This window comes from Podarcis raffonei, chromosome Z (assembly GCF_027172205.1).
Source record: "Podarcis raffonei isolate rPodRaf1 chromosome Z, rPodRaf1.pri, whole genome shotgun sequence".
NCBI lineage: Eukaryota > Metazoa > Chordata > Lepidosauria > Squamata > Lacertidae > Podarcis > Podarcis raffonei.
The window spans coordinates 35,534,720-35,553,905 of record NC_070621.1 but is presented as its reverse complement, the minus strand read 5'-3'; the positions used below and the strand labels follow the sequence as shown (position 1 = coordinate 35,553,905).

Genomic DNA, 19,186 nt, shown 5'->3' with positions numbered 1-19,186 from the left:
GAGACGATTGTATGCTACAGACCTTATTGTAATAGGCTAATTTCTTTTTTATGGAAAAAAATATATAAATACTCTCTTGCTTAAAGTTAAGAAGTTTAGCCATAACCACACCCTTTGCAGCTTAAGTGCCCTTTTTCACAAAAAAGTGCCCAGGAGGGTCCACCAATCCTCTGAAGAAAGTTTAGTTACAAGCCAAAGGCCTGGTTATACAGGAATTTTTTTGCCTGACTTCTAAAGATATGTAATGATGGAACCAGATGAACCTCCCTGTGGAGAGCATTCCACAAATGGAGAACCACCACCAAAAAGTCCTATTCTCATGTTGCCAGCCCTCTGGACCTCTTGTGAAGGAGGTACATGAATAAGGTCCTCCGATTATGATTACAGGATTCAGGGTGGTTCATATGGGAAGAGACAGTCCTTGAGGTACAGTCGTACCTTGGATCCCGAACGCCCTGGAACTCAGACGTTTTGGCTCCCAAATGCCACAAACCCGGAAATAATTGTTCCGGTTTCGAATGTTCTTTTGGAACCCAAATGTCCGACAGGGCTTCCACGGCTTTTGATTGGCTGCAGGAGCTTCCTGCAGTCAATCAGAAGTCACAATTTGGTTTTCAAACATTTTGGAAGTCAAACGGACTTTAGAACGGATTCCGTTCGACTTCCAAGGTTTGACTGTATTGTGGTCCTGAGCTGCTTAAGGCTTCATAGGTCAAAACCAGCACTTTGAATTGGGCCTGGAAGCTAATTGGCAGCCAGTGCAGTGAAGTGAGGATTGGTGTTATATGCTCAACTGTTTTGCTCCAGTGAGCAACCTGGCTGTTGAATTCTGCATCAGCTGAAGTTTCCATATCGCCTTCAGAAGCAACTCAAAATATAATGTGTTGCTGTAATCTAACATAGAGGTTATCAGTGCGTAGACCTGAGCATAGGATGAGTAGAGAAATGTTAAAATTAAGAATTTGGCTATAACCTAGTGGCACTCAGTCACTGTTGGGATAGAGGGCTGATAGGGATTTGATGTTTCAGATAATTTTTCCACTTGTCAAATTGTGGGCCCGAAGTGGTGACTCAAAACTATTGACTCAGAACCTATTTCTTTTAAAGCATGGTTGCATTTTTTCTTGATTTTATTGTTTTATCTTTCTGTAAACCACATTGAGACTTTTTACAATCAAGCAATGTATAAATTTTATGAAGCAAATATAATAAATAATATTTTTTTAAAAAAAGAATTAAAAAACTGAAAAAGAGAGAACCAAGTCTATCAGGATGAGAAAATTGCCCTCGGGTTTAGAGTTTGATTGACAAGGGCACTGGTTGAAAAAGCCATTGGGTCCTGTTCCCAGATTGCTTGGCATTTGTGCCAGATTCTCATCATTTTTAGTAAGCAATTTGTGACATGTTTTTTGGTGTTATCCAAATAGTCATGTTTAATTAATGTGAAAGCAGAACACAATATTAAGTTGCATGCTGTATCATAAATAAGCATTTTATTTATTTGTTCTACCCATATTTTACTGATGAAGTTTTCTCTATTTATTGTGGCAGATTTTTTTTACTAATCTACTGTCCAGGGAAAGTACACCAGAGTTCCATTGTTCTTACCATATTTTGTGTTTGATAAATTCTTTGCTGCCATATATTTGCAGGTTGTTTTCTAATTCGTTCATAAACAGAAATTACAGTTATTTGTGGCCACCACGAAAAGTATCTGAAATTTAAATCTTATGGGCTGCCTGAACACTTTAATGAATCTAAATCTTTGTATTTTAACCGGTATTGTTTAATTCATTTGAATTATATGCACAATTATATTTTTCCTTAATAAAGAAAATAAATAGTAACATGAGCATGTTAGAATTAAAAGTCCACCATTGCAAGGGATCAGACTAGATGACTCTAGGGTCGCTTCGAACTCTACAATTCTGTGTTTCTCCTAAATATTATAAAATATAGAACCAACATTTTAGGATGCCAGCAGGACTGGTCTTTTTATAAGGGGCGCCACATATATTTGCTTGTCGTTTTTTTGTGAAAGATGTAAGCATGGAGAAAAATGTTGGTAGAATGCTGCTTTCAGTATCAGAGATAATATGTGTATGAATACTAGTTGCTAGAAATCATACAAGTGGAGAATGCTGTTGCCCTTGGGTCCAGTGTGCAGGATTCCCATAGGTATATTGTAGGCCACTATGAAAACATGGTGCTGAACTAGATGGGCCTCTGACCTGATCCAGCAAGGTTATTCTTAACTTGTTTAATTTTGGTTTGTATAAATGCAAACTTTGATCTATCTATCTCTTATTTTGAACACATATGAATGCTCTTAGGAAGTAGAGTCATAGCAAACTTACTTACACAAAGACAGACCAGTAGTCATGATTTTATTATTTGAAATGTTTCTATCTCACCCAAATTTTGTCAATGACTCAATACAGCCATCTTGGCAATATTAATAGAGAAGAGCTTTCCATTAAATAGAAATTGTGTGGGTTCATAAATGCAAACCATGAGCACTGCCTGTTAGTCATAGCCTTTACTTCAGTCTATTGTAGAGGATAAAGAAGGCAAAGATGTATATATTCAGAAGAAGAAAAAATAGAATGTTTCCCACAATCTGCAGTATTGGAAATATATATATTTTCCAATGTAGATATGTTTTATACAAGGTTCTTTTGAAAATCTTTGAAGGAAGAATCAAACAAAATGTTTCTTTGCCAAAATAGGGCCAAAGCATTTATAGCATGAACTCTGCAAATCACAAGTGCTTAAATTGTAGTGTATTTTTTATTTCTTTGAATGATGGTGAATTACCGTATTATACTTTCCAGAGATGAAAAATTATTTCTAAAAGAAACAAAACCCACGTTTTCATTTCCAATCTTTATTCTTTCATATCTTGGTACCAAAAGGTCACCAGGCTCTTAAATTAGAGTGTTTCATACAGTTCTTACTTTTTAACTTCAAATATTGGAGATGTAATTCATTGTTTAACTGTACGTGTTTAAACTCTTCTGACTTCTTTTTCAATCTTGCTCCCTGTTATAGGTGGGTGGCATTAAATATGCATAATTTGTCCATCTTGTAATATTCAAAATCTTGTTCAACCTTATATGAAAAAAGGGAAATAGAACATGGATAACTGACAGATTTCACAGATTTCTTCCAGACACCATGGTATCTTTTATTACCCCTTTTTCTGCCTTACACAGAAATCTGCTTCTGCATGGCTCTAAGATAGAAAAACTTGGAAAAATCTTTTTTACATTGCAGAAATAATGGGCTGAATACAAAAATGCTAGGCCGATTATCATGAAGTTGCGAGGACACTGAAAATAAGAGTGTGTTTGGATAATTTCCGAGGGGGAGCACTGTTCTCTATATAATATAAATTATATAATATACCATATTTTTCATCTGTAAGACGCCCCCATGTATATTTTTGCTGCAACAACCAATCACCAGTCCACCCTCGGCACTATCTGTGTATAAGACACCCCCTAATTTTTGACATTATTTTTTAGGAGAAAAACCTAGTCTTATACATGGAAAAATTCGGTATATAGTAAAACAACTTTAGTCCGAAAGGAAAAGAATCCCACTGGGAAGTGATAGTATGAGCATTCTGTGGCTTAGCTACTTATAATGCATTTTTGCTAGAGTATGTCAGCGGATATCATGGAGTTTTATAATGTCAGAATTTGCTTTCAACCCACCACTTAACTGACAATCTACATGCAGTCTACATTATGTACCAAATGTCTGTACCACTGCACTTCAGCCATCACATTGACCCTTCTTAGCTTGTGATTCTTCTTTAGAGATTAAGCTGCAAAAAGAGTCCCAACCATGATTGGGATGACAGCTGAAAGTAGATCCCACCATCAAATTCCTCTGGGGTTCACCCAAGCTCTTTGAAATATTTAAAGGAACTATCTGAATCGTGGATGGAGTACATCTTTGTACTCTAACTAAATTATACATTTTGATGAGGTAGCAGACATCAACTGTTTTAAATATTTTCTTTTACATTTTCAGTAATTATTTAGATGTATATCAGGAACAGCGGGTGGCGCTGTGGGTTAAACCACAGAGCCTAGGACTTGCTGATCAGAAGGTCGGCGGTTCGAATCCCCGCGACGGGGTGAGCTCTCATTGCTCGGTCCCTGCTCTTGCCAACCTAGCAGTTCGAAAGCACGTCAAAGTGCAAGTAGATAAATAGGTACCGCTCCGGCGGGAAGGTAAATGGCGTTTCCGTGCGCTGCTCTGGTTTGGCAGAAGCGGCTTAGTCATGCTGGCCACATGACCCGGAAGCTGTACGCCGGCTCCCTCAGCCAGTAAAGCGAGATGAGCGCCACAACTCCAGAGTTGGCCACACTAGACCTAATGGCCAGGGTTACCTTTACCTTTACTTTTATACCAGGAGCAAGGAAAGTGTGATGTTGTTTCAGATGTTGTTGGACTTCAACTTCCAGCATTCCTGCAGTCCTGGCTATTGGTCACACTGGCTGGTGCTGCTGCCTGTTGACTGTTAAAGTCTAACAACATGTAGAGGCTCCCCATTTCGGATGTACAGTCTGATTTGTGTTAAGCTGTCTTACTTAACAAGGAGAGATTCTAGACTTCTTTCTCAAACGTAAAAGGTACGGCACAGAAGCCTTAACTATTTCTATGCTTTTGGATACATGAATACAATTGTAAACACCTTCAGCCCTTTATACTTGAAGAAGCATCTCCACCCCGAGCATTTAACCCAGACACTGAGGTGCAGCTCCAAGGGCCTTCTGGTGGTTCCCTCATTGTAAGGTGTGAAGTTGCAGGGAACCAGGCAGAGGGCCTTATTGGTAGTGGCGCCTGCCCTGTGGAACACCCTCCCATCAGATGTCAAAGGAATAAATAATTATACAACCTTCCATAGGCACCTGAAGGCAGCCCTGTATCAATAAACTTTTAATGTGCGATGTTCTGTTGTGCTTTTGTATATTGGAAGCCACCCAGAGTGGCTTGGGCAACCTAGTCAGATGGGTGGGGTATTATTATTATTATTATTATTATTATTATTATTATTATTATATCGGAGATTTTTGGATTTGACAGTAATTGATCGGAAAAGTCCTATAATAAAGATGCACATGGTGGTGCACATTCCTGGCAGAAATAAAAGAGGGCCTGTTGTCATGATTCAACTGGCATGATGCCTTCTCCTCACCTGTGAAAGATCTGACATCCCGCCTGCTTCTAGATCAGCTCATATCTTTTCTTTCTGTTGTTTTCCTCCTTTTTCCTTCAAAGGAAAAAGTGGTTTTTTTGTATGGGAGGACTTCCTCTCTTTTTTTGCAAGGGCTGTCACCCTTTTTGTGTTCAATATTTTAGAATTGTGTGCGTGTGTTTCAGCATGTTCATTCATTTCCCCCCCTCCTTCTCCCCATTTCTCTATGCTGGCAGTTTTTTGTGCGGTTTCATCTCCCAAATTGTTGCAGTGTTTCAATCTTTTGAGCTGCTATGGATCTCTAGGAGTAATAGCAGTGGTAATCCAGACCGCCATACTACACAAGTAGAGCTAAACAGAACCTATTCTTGAGAATTGTAACTAAACTAAACAGGTGCTTAGCATAAGCAAAGATGTGCCAGAATACATGATATTTAACATACCACTCTGTTACTCTCTATGTTCATCTTCCCATGAAGTGGAGAGAAGGGCAGGAGGGGAGAGGAAACCGGGGTGTGATTATATTGGTGTGACTGAGTTGCTGAACTCATTCCAAACAAACTTCATGTTTATTGTAAGATGAATAAACTCTTGATTATGCCCTCTTAGAGAAAAATTGAAACACATTCTACCTTCATGACTGATTTACACCAATGCAATGTGATCATTAAATGAATGCCAATTTCTCTATCACCAAGCTTAGTTTACTGGTCTTGTAGAATCTTCATGATAATATGTAAAGAATTATTTGATTTCACAAAAACACTTTCTGACAGAAAAAAGTGGTATAATTGGTGTCTTCCACTGCAGTCAGTTTTCTTAATTAAGTATTTGCTAGAGCCAATTTCAACATGCATAACAGTATTGTAACAAATCATGTGAAGTGTACACTCATAGATCTCATTCACAGTGAAATCAGGAACCAGTGGCTATCACTGCAGATGAAGTTTCGTGAATCACTTTTTAGATGCTACATTAGGAGTAACCCAGATTTCCAAGTTGCTTTGTTTCTTAGTTGAAATCCATTGATCTTTCTTAGTTATTGAATCTTCCTGCACAAACCGGGGTTCACAAATATATTTTACCTTTGCACATTAAGGTTTAAAATGGGTAAACAAAGTAAATGTGTTATTTACTAATTGTGTAAACCAGGCTTTACAGCAAGGCCAGAAAAGGTTAGATATTTATGAAGTGAGAGATGCACAAACTTTCAGTGTGCCTTCATTAAACACAGTGTGTTAACCTTTTTTGGGTGTCAAACACTGAATTACTATTTCTCAGCCTTTTGGCTAAGACCAAATGCAGTTCCAATATCATAGTGTTTCCCATGAGCTTACTAGCTAATTCATTTGTTATTTCCTTTTTTGGCATGGAGTCTTATGTGCTACAGCTTAGTGAGCCATATATGATGAAAGTTGCTTCCAAAGTTAGTGGCAGTTGCTTTGAAAGTAATTTCTAATGAAATCTGGTTAGGTTCAAAGTCTAACTTTAGGTAAAAAATTATGCTTGCTTTATTAGCACTGGGGCAAAGTCAGTCCTGCCATTCTTTGTATGAGGTAGCATTCTCAAATGGATATTGGTGCATATTTGCTTATTTGTGCATGACAGGTAGAAAATTTGAGATGAGCATATAGAAATATCTCTGTTCTAGTATGGTTTCATATATTCCGTTGAATGGTGTACATAATGGTATAAAGAAGTAGTAGATTTTAAGCCAATGAAGGGAAACTTGCCAGATGAAGAAGAAATTATTTAATTTTTAAAAAGATATATTCCACTCTTCTGTTTTGTCAGGATTCAACCTCAATCTGTTAGCCGCTATCCATCCTCCAACTGCCTCCAGACACTCACTCCAGACACTTGCACAGTACCTTCACCGCCTTCACTGGTTCTGATTTAAAAGAGAGGTAGAGCTGGGTATCATCTGCATACTGATGGACACCCAGCCCAAACCCCCTGATGATCTCTCCCAGTGGCTGCATGTAGATGTTGAAAGACAAGAGTCTGTTGGAGGCAAGTTGCATTTCCTTTCAAAGAGAGCTACAAAGTCTAGTCATGGTGAGCAAAAAGGTGCCTTCCCCGGTCCCAACCAAGTGTATTTCCAGGATTTGGGGGCACACAAGCGGGCCCCTGAAGATGATCTCAGTAGGCAGGTGTACTTGCATGGCTGAAGGTTGTCTTTCTGATATTGCTGTCAACCATAGATAATTTATATCTGCATCTTGAGGCTGTCTGCTGCTTTGGTCCTAAATTCAGGCATTTAGATACAGTTTTCTGTGTATCAGTGGGACTTATAAGTAACTGAACAGAATCTAGGTGTAAGAAATATAACATTCGCAATGTGTTTGGTTTTGTTCTGCTCTATGAGTTGCTTCCTTTGTGAAAACCCCAGTCTCCGTTTTAGCAACTTTTCATTCCTTATACTGCTGCAGAAGAGTGAACGAAGAAACAAATAGTATGAACATGAAGCAATTTGTCACACTGTACAAATGACCTTTTCTTTGGGAGGCTCGAAAAATATGAATATGGGCTCTGTTCAACTGCTGTCAGATCTTGCAAGATAGTTGGGGGGGGGGGTTCTGGAGGTGGTCCCTTATGGCCTTTCTCTTTGTCCAGAAATCTCCTTCATGCAATTTAGGATGTTGATGACACACACATATTTAACCCCTGTGAGGGGTACATGTGCCACACACCGTAGGAAATAATGTATGGTGTTGACCTGTCGATTCCCCATTGTGTCTTGCAACATGTTTTGAAAGTGTACTTTGGTGTGTGTTTTATCAGAATCTTTGTTTTTGTCTATCACAAACACACTTTTTTTTTAAAAAGGTGTTGCAGTTTCTAAGAAAGCTATAGCATCATGTTGAAATGAAGGAAACTGCTGCAGCTAGCTGATTGTTGGCATCAGTAACTAGCTTGTAGGGTCTCAGGATTTCCCAACCCTACCTAGAAATTCTAGGGATTGAATATGGAACCTTCTGTGTTCAAAACATCTGCTTTATCAGTAAGCCTTGATATGGTAAATCTGGTGGAGGATCTTGTGAGGACTAAGGTGCTGGTGCTGGGAAGCTAGAAATGCAGGGCTCTGGGAGTAAAGGTAGAGCACAATGGAACAAGAGCCTAAGGGGAAATATTGACCCTCCTCCTAGTGATGCAGCAGTAAAACTACTAGCACATGCGAAAAACTTAGCAGGGTCTGGTACGGTATCAGTGTTGATGAGGTCCATGTGTTGAGATTCCTGCATTGCAGAGGGTTGGACTGTATAACTCTCAGTCCCTTCCAACTATACACTTCTATATTTCTATGATGCTACTAGATCTAGAAAGAGCTTTAGGCAGCTTTGGGGAAGCAGGCAAATTGAGGGAATAGGCAGGGAAAGTAAAGAACTTGGGAATTTGAAGAATCTGGCACTTGCTCAAGGAAATTTAACTGGAAAACCATTTTGGCTAGGCCAGGGGAGGCCTAAGGGCTGGCTGGGAACTACAGTAGAACCTCTACTTAGGACTGCCTTTACTTGGGCCCGATCGAAGTCGCGACTGTGGCAAACCCAGAAGTAAATATTGGTTTTGCTGCAATTTGCGCACCCACAGAAGCAGCTTCTGCCATTTGCACACACACAGAAGTGGCTGCCACCACCTGCACATGCGCACAGTGGCGCTTCTACCACCAACCCGTTTCACCTAAAGGATGGGCCACCGGAACGGATTATGGTGGTAAGTACAGGTTCCACTGTATATTTGAACTTTGAGGGAATAGTATACAGTCGTACCTTGGATCCCAAACACCCTGCAAGTCGAACATTTTGGCTCCCGAATGCCGCAAACCTGGAAGTGAGTGTTCCGGTTTGTGAACATTCTTTGGAACCCGAACATCCGATGCAGCTTCCGGTTGGCTGCAGGAGTTTCCTGCAGCCAATCAGAAGCCACGCCTTGGTTTCCAAATATTTTGGAAGTCGAACAGACTTCCAGAATGCATTCCATTCGACTTTCAAGGTACCACTGTAATCGTTTCAGACATCTTTTCAAAGCCTTCAGTAGCTTGCCCAGTTACCCTGGCTCTGCTTATGACACAAGATTTTGCGGTCCTGAACTCTTAAACATCTTGTAATTTCTCTTCGTGGTCCTGGTCCATATTTTTGTCCATGTCTGCCAGACTTTTTCACTGGGAAATCATATTGCTCAGTAAGAATATATTGCTAAACTTGAGTAAATTGCAAGTTTTGACGTGATTATTTCTTACATAGTTTGGGCTGGTTTTCCATTTATTTGGGAAGGTTCTATATAATAAACTTGTCAAAAGTCAACAATAATGCTATTTCCCTATTGCAGCCACTCTAAACTTCCCAATAGTAGTGTTTTAGTTCAGTCACTTTCATTTTGATGAATTAGCAGGGAGGAATCTGTATATAATTGTCTGGTCATTAGTATACTTCCTTCACTATTAACCTGAATCCATTTTGTGGAGTTTCCTGTGTATTAATTCAGGAGCTATCAGATGCTCTTTGAGTAGGCATACATCTCAGCTGCTCCATGTATATTTTGGATTAATTCCAAATATTAGTTTCAGTATGGATGGTCTCACAATAAATTTGGGGCGTAAGCAGAAGCTGAAAATTAAAAGTTTCCATGAGGAATATTAAAGTATTGTTTAGCTCAAAGCAGTTGAGGAAGATTATATTATGAAATAATGCCCCTCCCTTTTTTGTTCTTTTAATGTTTCAACAGTTAATTGGGGGTTTTAGCACACAATCAACAGATAATTCATTTCATCCTCACCTGGAGCACCAAAGACTCAACTATATGTTACAATGGAGATGCGTGAATGCATCTCCATGCATTTATTTTACCATTAGCAGAGAGGCACAAACTTGTTCAGCACTGTAGGAGAGGTGATGGGATTTAATGCCCCTCCCACATTTTCCCAATGAAAATCCTCTCTAAGCAGCTATTTGTCCCAGTAGCAAAAGTGTGTGTGTTTAGAGGAGGGGCTTTTCGCTAGGAAAGCAATGCAAGATAAGTTGCAATGTTCTGGGAAAGGGATGTCAAAAGTGGAGACAGATTCATAAATAGTATTTTTAACATACTGCTAGGTCCTGATAAGTAGAGAATAAAAATGTCTTAAATATAAATTGAAATGAAACAAATTGCCTTCAAATTTCTGATTAAAATTTGTTCATTTGTACGTAGGCATAGGAAAATCCCAAAGCAAGTAATGGGCAATCAAATGGGCTATACATTCATATAAGGATATCACAAGTTAACCTAAATAAAATGTACACAAATCCAAACAAAATTGTATACTTTCATTTATTTACTTTATTTATTTATAAAAAATATATACACTGCTTAATTGTAAAAATAAAACCCCCCTCAAAGTGCTTTACAAAAGACAAAGCAGTAAAACCAAGGGAAAATTACAACCCTATTTTAAAACATAAAAAAGTTAAAATACTAAAACAGATTAAAATTACCTATACTTTCTCAGCATCTGGGTAGGCTTGTCTAAACAGGAATGTTTTTAGCAGGCGCTGAAAAAAGGACATTGAAGGCACTTGATTTCATTAGGCAGGGAGTTCCAAAGTGTATGTGCTGCCACACTAAATGATTACGTTCTTACAAATGCGGAGTGGGTATTATGTGACATTAGTAATGCCAATTCCATCGATCGAAGTGGTCAAGAGAGCATGTGTAGGGTAAGGTGATCTTGAAGGTAAACTGTTCCCAGGTTGTTGAGGGCTTTATATGCTAATAATAACACCTTGAACTTAGAGGATAGCAAATCTGCAACCACAGCAGATCTCTGAGGTGTTATATGCTGACAAGGCCTCACTCCTGTCAGCAGTCATGCTGCAGCTTTATGTACTTGCTGCAGCTTCTGGATCAAGCGTGAGGGAAGCCTCACATAGAGCTCATTGCAGTAACCAACACATAAGCTACTGTGGCAAGGCTTTTCCAGCCCAGGAATGGCTGTAGTTGTCAAACCAGTTGCAGTTGGTAGAAGGCACTTCTAGTCATAAAGGCTACCTGAGCCTCCAGTACCAGAGCTGGAGCCAGAAGCACCCCCAAACTGTGAGCTTGTTCCTTCAGGAGGAGTTACCCAGGGCAGGCAAAAAGAACAAGCTGATATAAAATTCTGACTCTCTGTGATGATGGAGTATAGCATTCTCCTTTTTTAAAAAACAAAAACAAACCTTGACATCAATTGTTGCAACTAGAAAAAGTGCTGTTTTTGCATATCTTTCATAGGCATGTCATATTGATTATTCTCTTGGATATACTTCTTCAGATATCTCCTTAAGAACTGACCAGAAAATTGTTCCTTCAGTATATTATTGAAAGAAGAATTTGTAATAATAGGTGCAAAATATTGCACCTTCAATATTAATTAAACCAAAAGGACATGGGTTATAGTCTATTCATGTGTCTTCATTATAAAATGGTAATAGGCATCAGGTTTAAGTAAGCTTCAATAAATGTCATGCTGAGTTTCTGCAGTAATGTATGAAAAGAGGAATGTAAAGGAAACTCTTACTCAATAGTGCCATTTTTTTAATGAATAACTTAAATTGTTGTTCTAGCTATCTGAAGGTATTCCTGCCCCCAAAGCCTTTTAGTAAGCTCTGTCCCAAAGTTCAACAGCAAGTCGTGGCCAATGGATGTGGCTAAAACTCTGGGAAAGGGCCTTCTCAGTGGTAGCCCCCATGTTTGTGAAATTTCCTATGGCACAACAAAACACCCCTTTAGCATAGACCTTCAAACATATGCCTTGAAGACTCCATTGTTCCAGTCTTCCTTTCCTTTACAATTTTTTGTACCACTGATACCTGAAAACTTGGTGCTTCAGTTTGATTCAGTATTCTTAAGTTCTTTATAGTGCAACTTTTTTCTGTTGGATTTCCTTTAGCTATATGCTACATTTAGACAGCTATATCTTCACATCGTTCGATAATGGAACTTGCTCCCACAGGAGGCAATGATGGTCATATACTTGGAATGCTTCTGAAAACAAGTTGCTAGAAATCAAAGGAGAGACACTGCTTTTATGCTCAAGTCCTGCTTGCTGGTTTCCCACAGGCCTCTGGTTGGCTACTGTGAGAACAGAACACTGGGCTAGATGGACCTGATCCAGCAGGCTCTTCTTATCTTGTTACATATTTACACTAATTTTGTCACTAAAGATGAGAAAAAGTCCCTTCCAGGGTGATAGCTATTTCTTCAAAAACTTTTTAAAAAGGGCATCAAAGCTCACTAATGATAATTTCTGTCCAAGGTTTATTTTATTTGCCTCTGTTTATATTACTGCTGTGGTCAGTTCAGTTCTAAATATCAGTGTATCAACATGTCCTGTTTAACATGGTTTAGGCTAGGCTCCTGTCCATACTTAATTTGGAGAAACTCACTTCAAATTCGGTGGTGCTTTCTTCCAAGTTATCATTCACAAATGATTCGACTGTTAGGGTCAAGGTTTGACAAGGCTTGCCAATTTGTTTTAAAATGATATTCTGGCATTCAAGACAATAATTTGTGCTTGCCGCAAACACCTCAAATGACAACTGCATCGAGCTAGGGGCCAATTAGATTGCACAGTTGTATGAATTAACAATCTGTTGAGAGGAATTATTGGTACAAATTGCTGGTGATTACTAAGCTTCACAATCTGGAATTAATGGATGACATCATTGAAAAAGGATTGAGGTAAACTGTGTGAAGCACATAAAACATTTATACATGTCATATATGTGCTACATCAGCCTTGTGATTTCTGCAAGGAACAGGACCTATGAAAACTGAATTGTTTTGTTCCCACTCTTCCTACTGAATATTCATATATTTTTGTTAATGAAAGAACTAGATAGCCGAGGTCACTTCATTTCTTCATAATGCTATGCATGTCAATGATCAATCTTTTGTTTGTGTTGCTTTTGTTGTTGTTACTATAGCAAACCTTGGTTTTTAAAGAGAAACATTTACTTGTGCTGTTATTTTGCTCTGCTACTGCAGTGTATTTTATATTTATAAATAGCAAGTTGTTCTTTGTTCCCTATGATTGCTTGGGGTTCTTTCATTGGGAAGCGGCTCTGCACGAGTTGCAAACCTCTTCCAACCCCTTTCTTTCTTTTCCCTCCACTGGCAGCACACAGTGATTAATAACATCCAGTTGTATAGTGGTGTTTACTGTCAAATATGCAGCAAAAATGAAGGAAATTAACAAAGCACAGGTGTTAGCTGAAACATAAAATGTTTCAAATTACAGCTCTAGCAGAATTATGTCCTTATTTGTTGCCTTCTCCCAGCAAAAGAAAGGTGGTTGTCCAACTGCCCTTTTCATTGAGTTTTCTCTTTCCCTTTCTGTTCCACTGAGCTACAAAAACGAAATGGTAGAAGTCTGCAGAGCTTTCATGGATTTGTAAGTGGTGGTTTATCCAGAGTCAATAACAATATTTGGATATGCATATTAGAAAATGACACTTCCCTTCTTTAATAATAGTATCATGTAGTCTTACGGCTGTTCTGTAAGTCTGTTTAATTCATATTGGGACCAGTGTGAACTATTAAAAAAAAATCTTCAGAAAACAGCAGCTTCCATATAGTATTATGAAGTATGTGGTATGAAGGAGAAAACTTCAAAATTCTTTTACATGTTCCCTTTAAATTAGTTATGTCAGCAGTTCTCTGGAAGCTGTTCATTTGTCACTTCCCTCTTCACTGCAGTGTCAGTGTCAGTGTCAATTTATTCCATCAGGTTAGTCCCTAGTCCTTTATACTCTATGCTGACAATGGTATGCTGCCTGCTGTGAAAGATATCCCTCCCCCGCCACGTCATTCCATTCATATCTTCATTGTTTGCAGGCTTTGTAAAGCATTTCTCTCTTTTCTACACGTACTTAATTTAGTAACTGGAATAACTTTCACCAGCTTGCTCACTTTTAAAATATTTATTAAAAGTCTCCAAAACTATGAATTCGGGTAAACTAGCTCAATGTTGTGACAGAGAGGAAACAATGAGAGCAGAATCACATTTTTGTTTTTAATGGGTACACATCTATATAATGTAAAAACCCACGCTCTGCAAGATTTTGCAGCCCAAAAGCCTTCTAAAAAGAGAAGAATTTACTTCTTAGCAGAAGGCTATTGAGGTAGGGAGCAAAACCTGGACACCCAGGTGCAGTCACAGATCAGACACACTTTTGTCAAACAAAATTTGTTGGCAACAAATTATCTTCATATTGTAATATGACTGGCTGATATTTAGCACAAATCCATATGCAACAGCCAACTTATATCATCATCATAATCATATTTTCAGGTAGGTAGCCATGTTGGTCTGAAATATATAAAAAATATAAAAATATTGTCCAGTAGCACCTTAGAGACCAACTAAGTTTGTTCTTAGCATGCACATGAAAGCTCATACCAAGAACAAACTTAGTTGGTCTCTAAGGTGCTACTGGATGATGATGATGATGTTGATGATGATGTTGATGATGATGATGATGATGATGATGATGATGATGATGATAATAATAATAATAATAATATTTAATTTCTTTCTCTCAGTTCCTTTACACATCTTCCTCTTGACTCACATTTTGCTTGCTTCCCTGCCTGTTGGCTTTTACTTTCTGCTAATAAGAGGAGAAGACAGCCACTTTAAGATGGAAGTACTGTATTTTTCGCTCTATTGGATGCAGTTTTTCCCCTCCAAAAATTGAGGGGAAATGTGTGTGCGTCCTATGGCGCGAATGCAGGCTTGTGCCATAGCCGCGCGCAACCCCTCCGGCAGGGAGAGGCTGCACGGGGCTATGGCTTCTTTAGCCCTGCGCAGCGTCTCCCGGCAAGGAGAGGCTGCACGGGGCTAAAGGGGAAGCCAAAACAGCGAGCGGGATCCATCCCACTCGCTGCCTTGCCTTCTTCCATAGCTGCACACAACCCCTCCGGCAAGGTGAGGCTGCATGGGGCTATGGATTCTTTAGCCCCACGCAGCCTCTCCCGGAAGGGAGAGGCTGCAGGGGGCTAAAGGGGAAGCCAAAACAGCGAGCTGAGGGGGGGGAATATTTTTTTTCTTGATTTCCCCCCCTAAAAACTGGGTGCGCCCTATGGTCCGGTGCGCCCTATGGTGTGAAAAATACGGTAGGTCTGATAAAAGTGAGCAAGTGAAATCCCCTCATACAGTTCCTCCACAGGGAAAAGACAAATGCAGTAGGCACTCGACATTTCGAAATGGGAGTTCCTTGACAGCTGAATAATGGAAACCTCACTTGCCTGCATCTTAGCAGTCAAGAGAGACAACGTTATTATATAGTTTAGATGCATTTCTGTATCTTGCATTAAAGGTTGTTTGTTTTCTAAATCTTGTGTTGTGTTATAGGTTTTATGGATTTTTTTTGACACTTTTAGCCACCGAGAAAATTATTTTTCCTACCCAGTGCAGAGCAGTGTACATGGTTTTCACCATCATTCACAAACTTCTTCAATATATCAACCATCCTATGCATCAGGTTAAGTTAAGGTAAAAAGCACTGCACCGAGGTAGCTTAGTAAGTTTTGTGGCTGAGCAGATTTTTGAATCAAGATCTCTCTGGTCTACGTCCATCAACCTTACATGACTGATTTTGAAGCTCTCCTGGGTTTCAAAATAAGTTAACCTGTGGTATGATGGGGGTGTGGTGCAGAACTGCTCTTTGAAGGAAATAGAAGTCCATAGCCCACTTAGACTCTTGGAGCTGTGTTCATAGTTCTTTGGATCTCAGATATATATATAATTTGCTCTTCATTTTGTCTCAACCCCCTTTTATGTCTGAAACCTTATTGTAGTTTCAACTTTAAAAAGTGTTTTTTACCATTTCTCTCTGCAATGGTTTGTCTATAATTCTTTACGTTAAAAGAACTATGAATGTTTGATCCATTGCCCCACCATCCCAAACACGATTTTAAGAGGTGCTTCATTTTTTATTAGAAATCAGTTACCAAAAACAATAAGTCGAATATATCACTGGAAGGCTCTACAGTTTATCACTCTATTCACAGCACATCAAGATTACATTCTTAAAAAGGTTTAAAACAGAAGCCAAAACTTTGACAGGTCGAGTCTAAAATATGAGGTAGCAAAACTCCAGTGCATCCCCTTTCTGTGTGCTTTGTATTTGGATGTCTCTATGTTGTGTACATCTAAACAGCAGCTTTATAGACAGAAAGATACATAAATTGGCCTGACTTTTAAAGATTTGGTGTGCTCACTAGAAGAACATTGGCAGAAATACGGAAAATGCAGTACTGGTGTGCAGCAAACACTTAATTTATTTAAATTATTCATTGTTCACACAATCCCAGAGTGAGATGCAGCATTAAATTACAATAAAGGAACATTTCATTTAAATACAGCTTAAGTAAAAACAACAATATACTTAGACACAACTATGTTAACCAGGTGAGAAACACCCTTTAGTCAAATGCTTGAGTCAGCAGCCCTGTTGTTTCCTGCTGCTGAAACTCAGTCAATGTTGGTGCAACTCACACCTGATAAGGAAAAGCTTTCCAAAGTCAGTGTGCCACTTGCAAATACCAGCTTGTTCAAGGCTAAAGCCACCACTATAACACAACCATTCAGCCTGCCGTTGGTTAAAATGAAAAGCTACATTTTCAACAACTTTTTTTAAAAAAATAATAATTAAATGAAACATTTATTTAATTGGAAACAGAAGAATGGGAGCAATATGCCTTAATTATTCTCTTAATAGAATGTTAACCTTTATTTGCCTTCACGTTGTTCTAAAAGTCTAACTTCTGTGTGAGATTGCTTCCTTCCGCTTTAGGTAACAATTATGCAATTTGTAACTGCAATTGTTGTGAAGGTTAAGTAGATCTCAGGTTGATTTCCAGTCCTCTTCAGTTGCTAATAAAAAGCTGCAGTGTGCTTACTATAACAGAATAGTGGCACTTGGAACAATGCAAACCATTCCTTGTTTAATTTTACTTCACTGCATGGGAAGGCACACTAATATTCAGCCAATAGCACTGAAAAATATCCTGTGTTTAAACAAATATTTGTATTGCTAACACCCCCACTTCTAAAATATTGTAAGCTACTTATTCTGCTGGGAGGATTAAGTATACATTTAATTGCTCTACCACAATTTTTAGGGTTCCCTACTTGTGTTTGAAATAGCCCCCCGATAGTCAAAGCTGCAGTGTTGTAGGATTAGAGGCAATTAAGTCCATATTTCTTATTTATGTATGTGCTATTTGTATCTGACCATTTTGATGGTTAAAAAAATGCTTTCCTGTAACCATATTCTGGTGGTTTCCCTGCACCTGACTTCAAAGTGTGAATAGATAAATGTAATATAGGAACCATCTAAACCAATGATGGTCATCTGCCTTTTTGTTCCAGATGTATTGAGCTTTAATGTCTTGTGATAGCTAAGAAAAATGCCAAAAAGAAAACGACAGTAGATAGCTGCTATTATCTGTATATTACTATGTGGAAGAATCTGTTTTTGTTTTTTTTTTGCATAGTAATCAGATAATCTTTTACATTGTTTTTTGACCATGGTTTATGTGTTGTTTTCTTGTTGTGTTATAAGTAAAACCACTTTAAAATAAATAAATCACAATAAACTGGTTAGACTTGCTGCTGATCTCATGGGGAAAATGTGTTTCTATAAGTGATGTTATTTCCTTATTCTTCGCAGGTTCAGTGTTCACGCTTTGGTCAAGACCAGACTCAAGGAGCACAACCTGCATACCTTGCCATACAAACAGCAGTTCTATAGAAAGTAATGTTGGGCACATGTGAAAAAACAATAGCCTGGTGCATTTTATTGTGCTTAAAGCATATTAGAATGTGTGAAGCATGGTTTCTATATAAAGTCATCAATTAACAAATTCAGTAATTAGGAGGAATGCATTTAAGTGATAAAGCAATCTTATTTTAAACTGTTTTGCTACTGATTTTATTTGAACTTCCTTAACTTTAAGTGTACAGCTTTGCGAAGAGTGCTAGAGAGCAGTACGAGAAGTTATCTAACATGCACAACAATATGACCAAGTTATACGACAATTTGGGGGACTACTTCTGTTTCGATCCCAAAACTGTTAGTGTTGAGGAATTCTTTGGAGATATAAGTGCATTCCGGACACTGTTCTTGGTGAGTATCCCCCTCTCCCTTACGTTTTTAAATAAATTTATTTATTTCTACACTTAACTGCATTTCTTTCTTAGTTTGTTCTTTTATATTATATATGGTTTCTAGCACATGCTGTTAATGAAGACAGATAACTAAGATGGATTTAATGTTGCCAAGTATAAAACTAGTTCAGATTATTAACCAATATTCTAATTTAACAGCTGGAATTTTTGTTACTTTTTTCCATGTACAGTGATTTGTTTTCATAAAGTTTATAAGGTGCCATATCTCCTATCTAGGGGGTATTCTTTAACTGTTTAAAAAACTATGGTATTTAAAATTTTAGATGCCTCTGATAGGATGACAGTAATAAACAACTAGCTGCTTCTTAGCACGGCCTAATAATGTTCTGTATACTTAATATGCACTTAAGCCCCATTGATTTAAGTAGAGCTTAAGAGAAACATGGAACTCTCTGCCCTGTCAGGAACTGTGTGTAAGCCTCATATCACACACTAGTCTCTTTATGATGCAAGAACTGCTGAATTGGATTCAAAGAGCTGCTTGCGGAAATGAAAACTTTTCCGCTTCTGTGGTGGGGGTCAATTGATTTCTGTTCATTTGTTTATCCAGCTGTAGTTCTCGATTCAGAGGAAAAGTATAAAAATGCCTTTAGAGATTCATAATTTGAAATATATATATCAAAAAACAATTTTGCAAATAAATGCTAAAATGTTACGGAATAGATTTAGGAACAAAAATATGTAAAAGTGGCAGGCTGGAAATAGTCTGATCCCCAACTTCAGGTGTAGCATTTTGAGGAGGGGTGTTGCCAGGTATTGTGATG

At 38.4% G+C, this 19,186-nt stretch overlaps 1 protein-coding gene across 6 annotated transcripts in view; it reads left to right on the top strand.

Moving 5' to 3' along the window:
- The window catches only part of DIAPH2 (diaphanous related formin 2), a 343,566-nt gene that overhangs the window by 197,831 nt on the left and 126,549 nt on the right, over positions 1-19,186 (top strand). For all 6 annotated transcript variants that reach the window (XM_053374498.1, XM_053374497.1, XM_053374496.1 and 3 more), the window contains one exon: positions 18,197-18,360. In XM_053374498.1, coding sequence (XP_053230473.1) covers positions 18,197-18,360 — 164 coding nt within the window. The remainder of the gene's footprint in view (positions 1-18,196; positions 18,361-19,186) is intronic.